At 50.5% G+C, this 10,789-nt stretch overlaps 1 protein-coding gene across 2 annotated transcripts in view; it reads left to right on the top strand.

The window, feature by feature from the left end:
* The window catches only part of SVOP (SV2 related protein), an 87,495-nt gene that overhangs the window by 62,277 nt on the left and 14,429 nt on the right, over positions 1-10,789 (top strand). For both annotated transcript variants that reach the window (XR_013765759.1, XM_079151367.1), the window contains exons 7-9: positions 5,841-5,904; positions 8,491-8,616; positions 10,393-10,521. Coding sequence is in view for 1 of the 2 variants with exons in the window: in XM_079151367.1 (XP_079007493.1) it covers positions 5,841-5,904; positions 8,491-8,616; positions 10,393-10,521 (319 nt within the window). In the remaining variant the exon portion in view is untranslated. The remainder of the gene's footprint in view (positions 1-5,840; positions 5,905-8,490; positions 8,617-10,392; positions 10,522-10,789) is intronic.

Raw genomic sequence — 10,789 nt, 5'->3', positions numbered from 1 at the left:
ATTTTGCATCTGGGGCGTGGCTTTGGGCATATATTGTGCATCTGGGGCGTGGCTTTGGGTATATATTGTGCATCTGGGGCGTGGCTTCGGGGCATATATTGTGCATCTGGGGCGTGGCTTCGGGGCATATATTTTGCATCTGGAGAGTGGAGTGTCCCTCTGCTTTCTCATGATGTGAGTCTGCCCTGATGTTCAGCCTCACCTGGAGCCCTGAGGAATGGAGCCAGCTGTCTGGATGGAGACCTCTGAAACTGTGAGCCTTCAAATAAACTTTTCCTCCTCTAAAATTGTTCAGATCTTTTAGTCACAGCACCGAAAAAGCTGACTGAAACAGCCAGACTTAGCAAAAGCGAGGCGCTAAGCAACTCGGGGAGACCTTGTCTCTAAATAAAATACAAAAAGGGCTGGGGAGGTGGCTCAGTGGTTAAGTGACCCAGGTAGCTGGCCACCTGCTGGACCTGCATCTGCCTCAGTTTCATCAAACCGACTCATAAACCCGTCTTTGTTATTCTTTTGCTCAAAGAAGTGCCAAATTGAGGCAGCAGGTCATTTCCATCTGGGCATGTGATTTAAACAGCGCGTCCCTGATCGCCCCGTGCTGTCCATGTGATTCCCACGGGGGGATCGATTGGTGCCTTGCTTTCATCTGTCATGTGAGCGTCATCATGACCGCCACACTTTGGAGGGAGATCAAACAGCTCGTTTTCATAATGAACTGCTATAAATAACCCCCAAACTGTGGGGCCCAAGAATGACAGGAAAAGTTGCAAAAACAAGAAATTGGAAATAACCTACATATAAAGCAGCTGGGGGTGGGTCAATAAACGGTGACATCACCCCATTGAGGAGGACTGTGCAGCCATCATGAAGACTGCAGTAAGGGACCACGGCATGGCTCGGTGGCAGAGTGCTTGCCTGCCATGCTTCAGGCTTCTGGGTTCCCTCCCCAGCACCCCAAAATAACAGTAATGCAGGAGCCCTACCCATTTGAACATGGAATGATTTCCAAATTATTATTGAAAGCAGATCCTGACACAGAGGTTCAAGAGCAAGTGGTTTACTCTGAGACTCTGCAACACAGATTGGTCCACTCAAGGGGTGAGGGAGGGACCCTTTGTTAAGGGTCGCTGTCTGAATTCTTAGACTCTTCTGACCAGCCTCACAGATTGGCAGTGTAAGCTTTGAGGACCAAGGAGAAAGTTCTCAGGAAAGAGTTGCAGGGACTGGAAGTTGGAATTTGGGCCAGCATATGGGGAAGTGGTTAAGAATGGGATGTTGGAGTCAGGCGTGGTGGCACAGGCCTATGATCCCAGCAACTCAGGAGGCTGAGGCAGGAGGATTGCAAGTTCAAGGCCAGCCTCAGCAATTTAGCAAAGCCGTAAGCAACTTAGTGAGACCTTGTCTCAGAGTGAAAAATGAAAGGACTGAGGATGTAGCTCAGTGATAAAATACTCCTGGGTTCAATCTCCAGTATCAAAAAAAAAAAAAAAAAAAAAAAAAAAAAAAAAGCAAAAGAATAGAAAAGACCTCATGCTAGAGGTCATAAAAATAAATCCTTGACATCTTAGAACAGGAATTGCTTTGCCCTGAGAATATGTTACTACACGTTTCTGCACAGTTGGTAGCTTGGCTTTGCTTTGATGAGAAAAGGTTTCTCTTTTTATTATTGATCAAAAAAAAAATAATAATATGAGCACCTCACTTGGCAAAGAATAAAATTTCTAAGGCGTCATACATGGTAAACACTGCAGTCTATTAAATTTGTCCTCAATTCTTAAAGCTCAAGTAAATTAGATTCTTCCTGGTTTCTGTTAAGAGAAGTACTAGAAGGAATATAAATTGGAACAATTTGGTGCTGTAGTATATTTTAATAGTCTTAAAAATAAGCACACCCTCTGATTCAAATTTTATTTAGGGACTGGATGCAGAGGCGCATGCCTATAACCCCAGCTGCTCAGGAGGCTGAGGCAGGAGGATCTCGAGCTCAAAGCCAGCCTCAGCAACTTGGCGAGGCCCTAAGCAACTTAGCGAGACACTATCTCAAAATAAAATATAACAAAGGGCTGGGGTTGTGGCTTAGAGGTAGAGCACTTGTCTAGCACATATGAGGCCCTGGGTTCAATCCTCAGCACCACATAGAGATAACAAAATAAAGGTACTGTGTCCACCTAAAACTACTAATAATAATAATAATAAATTTTAAAATTTAAAAAATAGAGGACTGGGGAATTTACTCAGTGGTTAAACACTCCTGGGTTTAATCCCTGGTACCAAAAAAAAAAAAAAAAAAAAAATCAATTTAGGGAAATCTTAGGAAACTAGGTAAAAACAAACATTTGGACAATTTTGACTTAAAAAGATGTTTAAGTTTAAGGAAGTGTTATTTATAACTATGAAACCACCCAAATAGGGAAGTGATTGACGGGCTAGCTAGAGTGTAAACAGCAGGGTTGAAATTCTGTCTCTTCTGTTTCCTGACCTAGACCAACAGCCCCGGGCAAGTAACCACCTCTGACATGGTAGATACGGATAAGGAAATAAGATTAAAGATACACAGAAACACACATGCACCTGCGCACACAGTGGGATTATGCTTCCCTACCCCGTTACCCGCCTCCGTGGTGACCCAGGGAGATAATCCTTGTGAAACATCCAGACAGTGTCTGGCGCACAGTAGATCTTCAGTAAAAGGTGGCTGTAACGGAGGAGCGGCAGTTCATGCGTGTGACAGAATGTGTGTGTGCCAGAGGCTCACGCACGCCCTGGAAAGGCTGGCGGGCAGGAGGTCAGTCCCCGGAATCGAAAAAAAAAAAAATAACAGGTGGGGCTGGGAATGTGGGTTGGTTGTAGAGCAATTGCCTAGTATGTACAGGGCCCTGGGTTCCATCCTTGACACCACAAAAAAAAAAAAAAAAAAAAAAGGAAGGAGGGGGGGAAGAAAATAAATTAAAATGGCAGAATTATTATTTATAAATCAAATGAATGCTTGGCAGGATGGCATAGGATGCCTGTGGAGCCAGCCTGGGCAGCTTAGTGAGATCCTGTCTCAAACAAATGAACCAACTGGAGCTGGGACTGGTGTGAAGCAGGCCTGTCACCCCAGCAGCTCAGGAGGCTGAGGCAGGAGGATCGCGAGCCCAAAGCCAGCCTCAGCAATCTAGCGAGGCCCTGAGCAACTCAGTGAGACCTGTCTCTAAATAAAATACAAAATAGGGCTGGGAATGTGGCTCAGTGGTTGAGTGCCCCTGAGTTCAATCCCCAGTACCAGAAAATAAATAAGTAAATAAAATTAATAATTGGGTCCATCATTTTTAAAACGGGGTCTTGGTATGATGCCCAGGCTAGCCTCGCACTTGTGGGCTCAAGCTGTCTGGCTCTCAGATCCTCTTATCTCAGTCTCCCAAGTGTCGGGGACTGTAGGTATGTGCTACCACGCCCAGCGTAAAGTTCTTTTTTTTTTTTTTGATACCGGAGATTGAACCCAGGGGCACTTTACCACTGAGCTACATCACCAGTCTTTTTATTTTATTTTGAGACAGTCAGAACTAAACCGCCCAGCTTGGCCTCCAACCTGCCATCCTCCTACCTCAGCCTCCGGTGTCGCTGGCATTACAGGAGTGCGCCACCACACCCAACTAAGCTTAAAATTCTTGAGTATGATCTCAGCTAAGAGTTCACACAGAGAGAGACCCAGAGACAGAGAGCCTGAGACATGGAGTGTGAACTCCTGAGATCCTCCCCTTTCCTCCGAGGCTCCCGAAAATTCTACCTGCTCTGGACAGAGGTGCGGGTGAGACCTTTAACCAGCGTTTCCATCTCAGTGGCCTTGCTGAGGCCCCGGGTGAACAGCTAGGACTCCACGGGGCTCCATAGAAGCCCGAGGCAGGGATTCTTGTCCAGGGGATGACTTAGGGAGGCGTGTCCCTGAGGGGCAGTAAGGATGTGGTCTCAGGCAGTCTGGACTCCCAGATCACCGGGCGAGCCCGGGAGTGGGATCCACTGAACAGGCTGCCCCTGAATATTTGGAAACTGCTGTTTGGCATCGCTTGGTTCCTCCTGGTCCTGCCATTCCCGCTGATGGATGAGCTGTGTGTGATGGCATCCTGCCTCCCTGGGTCTCCAACATGCTCCCATTAACCACAGTGACCCCCGGTGACCCTGGCTTGTGTTTCCTGTCACCTCGTGGTGTGCCCATGAAGTCCCGCTGGAGCAAAGGTAACGTGAGGAGCAGGACCTCGAGAGGAGGTCCTGGAGGTATCTCGGACTCATATTTGGTCCAATTGATGTGGCCCCACCTCTTTGGAAATACCACTTTCATTTCCCTCTTATTGCATAGATCAGGACAATTTCCTGTTAACCCAGTGGGGGTTTTGTGTGTTTTTTAGATACTGGAGATTGAACCCAGGGGTGCTTTACCACTGAGCTACACCCCCAGCCCTTTTTATTTTTTATTTTGAGCAGGTCTCACTAAGTTGCTGAGGCTGGCCTCAAACTTGTGATCCTCCTGCCTCAGTCTCCCAAGCTGCCCGAATGATAGGCATGCACCACCACGCCTGATTACCCCACCCCCACTCTTTAAGAGGGACCAGGAAAGTAGCAGGCAGTCATCTGGTGGCTCAGACACCTGACTTGGGGGGGAATTGTGGAGAAGAGAAGGCCTCCTCTTCCTAGCCAAACGGAAGGTAGCGTGGGCAACTTCCCTTCTCTCCCCAGCATGCCAGAGGGCTGAGGAGGAAGGGGAGGGTGGAGGGAGACCCCAGGTGGAGGTAGATAGGTGACAGGTAGATAAATAACAGGTAAATAGATGATAGATGCATATCTGGAGAGCTCAGGATAGAGATAGGTGGACAGATTCAGAGAGGGATGGATGGAAGAGCTAGGTAAGGGGCGGAGGGGAAGGAGCTCTTCCTTGTGGTAGAACCTGAAGCAGTAAATGTGAGAGGAGTGACAGAATCTTTCAGTGCCACTTGTTGATGGCATGGTCACAGGCGATTTAGGCAGAAGCAGCCAGGAGCTAAAGCTGGTGGGGAACAGGCTATCGGCAGAAAGTACTTATGAGGGTCAAATGGGAAAAATGATGTGCTTAGGTGGAGAAATGGGTCAGACACCAACCTGATGTCTTGGTGAAGATCAAGGTCCCCGTAGGTGGGGACAGGGCTGATGTCGCATGCCCAGTGATGCCCAGGGCTAAGGTCACATGCCCCTAAGGTGATGCACCAGGAAGACTCAGCCTTGTATCTGGCGTTGCTGCCGAGAAAACACAGCCAGCCCTCGATGGGGCTGGGGCGAGGGTGTCGTGAGGGCTCGTGCCCTGTTCTAGGTTGAAGGTGCCCACAGCCCTACTCCCCTGTCTTCCCCTAGACTTCCTGGGCTGTCGGTGGGACTGAGCGGACGTACTGAGGAAACCTGCGCACCTCTTAGGGAGCCGGTCAACAACGCAGATTCAGGTGGCGCACACCTCTAACCCCAGCCTCTTGGGAGACTGAGGCAGGAGGATCACGAGTTCAAAACCAGCTTCAGCAGTTTAGTGAGGCCCTACATAACTGAGCAAGACCCTGTCTCTAAATAAAAATATAATAAGGGCCGGGGGTGCAGCTCACTGGTCAAGTGCCCCTGGGTTCAATCCCTGGTACCAAAAAAAAAAAAAAAAAAAAAAGAAAAGAAAATGCAGATTGAAGGCCCCCATCCCTGAGAGTCTAATTCCAAAGGTCAGCCACCATTCGAGGACATTCGGATATAATAATGACCACCCGTGGAGGAGTGTTGTCCCAGAAGCTCAGAAACTTCTGCAGTCTTCCCACCCCGTCCTGACCCTCGCTCCTTTCTCTCTGCTTGCCTAGGGTGACGCTGTATGCTGAGTTCCTCCCCATGAAAGCCAGAGCCAAGTGTATTTTGCTGATCGAGGTAAGGAGGAGGGAGGCTGGGTCTCTAGAGAAGGCCGACTCTCTGGCAGGTGGTTCACAGGTGTCCTGAGCCACCCGACAAAGAAAAAAGGACTTTAAAAATATTTACAAAGATTTAAATGGATCAGTGATGTGGATTCTGACGTGGCTGTTTTGCAGTGTGGACACACTCTTCAATTGACGAGAAAATTAAATCAACCGTACCTTTAAAAAATGGTGGCAGGCAGGTGGCATGCCCTTCTTCAACTGGAAATGACTTAGAGTTGGTGTTGATTGACAGTTTGAATGGACCACACTCCTGTCCCTGCCCTTACCGCCACCCGCCACCCCTGCTTTTCCCCGGATTGGTACCTATCTTGTGAGTGATCTCCATTCTTGGTCACCTCCTTAAATTTCTCCGGGTCCAGTCAACCCTTAGCTTAGCCCTCCTTCTGCCTGGCCTTGTGACCACTTCCAGCCATGATCGGAAAGATCTCGGGGCAGATCCGTACTTCCATGGCCCCGGCACACGGTGGCCAAGGGATTTATTTGCCTCTGCTGGACACTGAGGTCCACAGTGTTGACGGTGAAGTCCCTGGGACCTCCTCAGTCACTGTGACCACAGCGAGAGCGTCGTCGATCACATGACCCCACAGGCCGGTTTGTCCATCCTGACAGCATCCGCTCCTGACCAGGTGGGGTGAGAGTCGGCCGGTCGACACTGGGTGAACCAGCTGTTTAAATAATGAAATGCATCTGGGCCCGCTGACCCCGAGCTCCAGCTCGCCCTCGCTGCCTAACACCCCGTGGTCTCGGGACTCCTCGGAGCTTCCCACGACCCAGCAGCTACAGAGTTAACTCCTGGCCCGGGAGAGGGGGGAGTGGGGGTGTGGCTGATGTCCATTCTGGTTGGTCCCTGCCCTGGCTGGACCTGTTTTGTCTGTCACCCTGATTGTCCGCCACAGAAATGGACTGCTTTCCTTTAAGCAAAGGCGGATTCAGGAAACCTCCTGGGGAGGCCGGATGACCAGGTGGATTGATGGATCCATCGATCGATCTGCAACACTTTGGATGGAACCCAGGAGTGCTCTCCCACTGAGCCCTGAGCTTCAAAAGAGTCTCACTAAGTTGCCGAGGCTGGCCTCCAACTTGTGATCTTCCTGCCTCAGCCGGGGGGAGTTGCTGTAATCCCAGGGGTGCACCAGGAGCCGGTCAGGACCAGAGTTCAGAATGAGCCGGGCGGGTGGCGGCAGAGGGGTCTCCAGCGGGAGGCTGCACGCTCACGTTAGCATCGTGTGAGGAGAGCTTAATAAAGGCACCTGATGAAGCCCCTGCAGGGCGGCACCAGCCAGCCTGTGGGGCAAGCGGCTGCAGAGGGCGCAGCAGCCCCCAGGAGGGGCCCGGGTCTCCCCTCCTCCCTCCCTCCGCTCTCCAGCAGGGCTCCCTCTGGGAGGCGCTCCGTGGGAAGCCAGAGTCCAGGGAGCCTGTGGATGGCTTCCAGGCAAAGGCAGGAACGGAGGCCCAGAGACTTGACCTGCAGAGACAAAGAGAAGAGCCCAAGGGAAGGACTGACGCCGAGGCACGGCTGGCCAAGGGAGGTGGACTTCAGTAGACAACTCCGCGTGTGGCGCTCTGTAAACAAATCGCGCCCCACAGCTAAGACATGGAAGCCACGTGCACGTCCGTCGGTGGACGCCAGAGAGGCCGAGTGTCGTCTGCGCCACATGGGAATTTTTTTCTTTTTTGGTACCGGGGATTGAACCCAGGGGCGCTTAACCACTGAACCGCACCCCCAGCCCTTTGTTGTATTTTATTTAGAGACAGGGTCTCGGCGAGTTGCTCAGGGCCTCGCTAGGGTGCTGAGGCTGGTTTTGAACTCAACATCCTCCTGCCCCAGCCTCCCGAGCCCTTGGGATGACAGGTGGGCGTCACTGTGCCCTGTCTGATAGAATATTCTTCAGCCTTAAAAAGGAAGGAAATTCTGACTCATGCTACAACTCGGAACCTTGAGGACTTATGCCCAGTGGAGTAAGCCAGACACTTACTGTGTGTTTCCACTTACCTGAGTCTCTAGCAGGCAACGTCATAAGGAAATAGAGACTGACAGGGCGGGTGGGAGGGTGAGGAGCTACAGTTGAATGGCTACAAAGTTTTCATTTTACAAGATGGAAAGAGTTCTGGACATGGATGGTGTGCATTTAATACCACTGAATTGTGCACTTAAAAATGGTTACTCTAGCCAATTGTACGTCATGTGTATTTTACCTGACCCCCAAAATCAGGGGAAAACCCCAAGCCCCGAACCCCTCAATGCATCCACTGTCATGTTGGCGTCACATAATACTGATCACATTGTCCTGCTCAGCCCGAGCTGCCCAGCAGCACACCCAATGGCATCTGCAAACGCCAAGCAGATACCCTGGGGCATGAGCAGGACCCTCAGCAGATGGACAGCTGATGGCCCTAGCCCCGCCCCAAGGCCATCCCCACCCTGCTGACCCCTGCCCCGCCCCCACGTCGATACCGTCGTCCCCAGGCATCGTGCAACCCTGCAGTCGCTCACTGGGGGACACGCTGCCCCACCCCTGACCCCGACTCTCTGTGCCAGGTCTTCTGGGCCCTCGGGACAGTGTTCGAGGTGGTCCTGGCCGTGTTCGTGATGCCCAGCCTGGGCTGGCGCTGGCTGCTCATCCTGTCTGCTGTCCCGCTGCTCCTCTTCGCTGTTCTGTGCTTCGTAGGTATCTCTTCCCATGTCGCCTTCCCTGCCTCGCACTTTACCATCTACTGTATTTTTGTGGAAAGCGGGTGGAGGTCAACACCAAAGCCACCTTTAAATATTGGTTTTTGAAACCAGGAGATGAGATAAGGGAATGAAGCCTGAGGCAGCCTGAGGGTGTTAGATTTCCTCCAGACAGACATTTCCGGGGTGTTCTCTAGGAAGAAAACTGGGGTTGAGGGAATACATTGACCACATCCTTGAAAGATCCACACTTGAGTGACTATTGGGTTCATGGGAACTCTTAAGCTGTGAGTGACTGATGCCTAATTCACGCTGTCTTGAGTAAAACAGAGGGGTAGGTGCATGACAGGATTAAATATCTGGCTTCAGGCATGGCTGGATCCAGGAGCTCACATTATCTTTGCTCTGCATAAACCACATCCTGTGGTAAGATCAAGCCACACCTTCAGCAGTTTACAGTTTACTACCAGTGGGGCCTCAAAATAAGCCTACAGATGGCTAGATCTCTTGTGTGGTACATGCTCCAATAATTCCTGGTAATAACAATAGGTATTAATGATACTGAGTTTAACTGTGCGGCAATCTCTGTGCCAGGCCCTTCACAGGTATCAGTAAACATTCCTCCCAGTAACCATATGAGGTAGGTCTGATGAACCTCTACATTAACTAGGGGGACAAATAAAGCCCCCCACAAACTTGGTAGCTTAACACAACAGAAGTTTATTTCTCAATAACATACCAGTTGGGAATGAGCATTCTGGATGGACAGTGAGATTCTGGACCAGGTTTTCCTTGCAGCTTGGGGCTCTGCCATCTTCAGGGCTTTGGAGTCTTCTACCTGCAGATCATAGACAGGGAAGGGAAAGTGGAGATTGCACACTTGGTTCTTGGCCAGGAGATTGTCTACTTACATGCCACTGGATAAAAGAAAGTCACATGATCTCACCTAGCTGCAAGGGAAGCTGGGAAATGTAGTCCAGGGCTGGGCAGCCACATCCAAAGACAACTCTATACTCTGTCAAAGGAAGCATGAACTTTGGTGGACATTAGCAAATCTCTGCCACACCCCCATTTTATGGATGAGGAAACTGAGTCCCAGGGAGTCCAGTGGACTTGTCCAAGGACCTACAACAAATTAAGGATGGAAGTCTAATCTGAGCCACATCTTCTGGCGCTCCATCTCCTTCTCTCTCTGCTATAACTGCTTCTTCACTGGTTGCCGTGGCTTCTTTTGACCGAAATGAGTTTATCTACTCACTCAGGGTTGGCACTCCATTAGGCTTGCTTTCTCACTTTCTCTCTCTCTCACTCTCTCTCGGACTGAGTTTGCAAGATGATGCTCAACACAGGTGAGGTAGTTTCTTGAGAGTTGGGGATAAAATTTGGATGGTGGTCACAATTTAATTCAACACTCCCCTGAAACTCAAACCAGCACCAAATACTAACAGAGCGTGACCATAATAACTACATAACTCAGGCGAGGCGCCGAGCAACACACTTTGCATAAATTGTCCCTAAATTTCATGCTCTCAGTCACCTTAATGGTTAGATCTATTATGACCCCCATTTTAGAGGTGAGGAAATAGAAGAACAGAGAGGTCAAGTCATTGCACTGGGTTACACAGCCATAAAATAGGAAAGTCAGCATTTAAGGCCAGGCCTCTGGCTCCAGAGTCACCAGCTTAGCAACCCCACCCACAGATGAGAGCCAGTGGCTGGGTGTGTTCTGTTCACCCTAACCAGCCATGCCTGGGTCTCCTGTCCCTCCAGTGGCTGCCAGAGAGTGCGCGGTACGATGTGCTATCTGGGAACCAAGAAAAAGCAATTGCCACCTTAAAGAGGATAGCAACAGAAAACGGAGCCCCCATGCCCCTGGGGAAACTCATCATCTCCAGACAGGTCAGTGACTGGACCTCCCGACCCGGGGGCATGTGTGTCCACATGCATGCAGGGGAGCGTATACCCGTGGGGCACCGTGCATATGTACATGTGTGGACATGCATGTGGGTGAGCACGTGTACAACCGGTGGGAGCTACATGCGTGCATGTGTGCGTTATGTGCACGTGGAGTGGGGGGGCAGTTGGCAGGATCTGCAAGGGGAATTTGGCAGCTCCAATCCGTGTGTCCTCTGCCAGGTTCTAAAAATGCTGCTTGGTAAGAGGTGCC

This window comes from Sciurus vulgaris, assembly GCF_902686455.1.
Source record: "Sciurus vulgaris genome assembly, chromosome: 8".
NCBI classification, from domain to species: Eukaryota; Metazoa; Chordata; class Mammalia; order Rodentia; family Sciuridae; genus Sciurus; species Sciurus vulgaris.
This window is presented reverse-complemented; position numbering and strand designations above follow the sequence as displayed.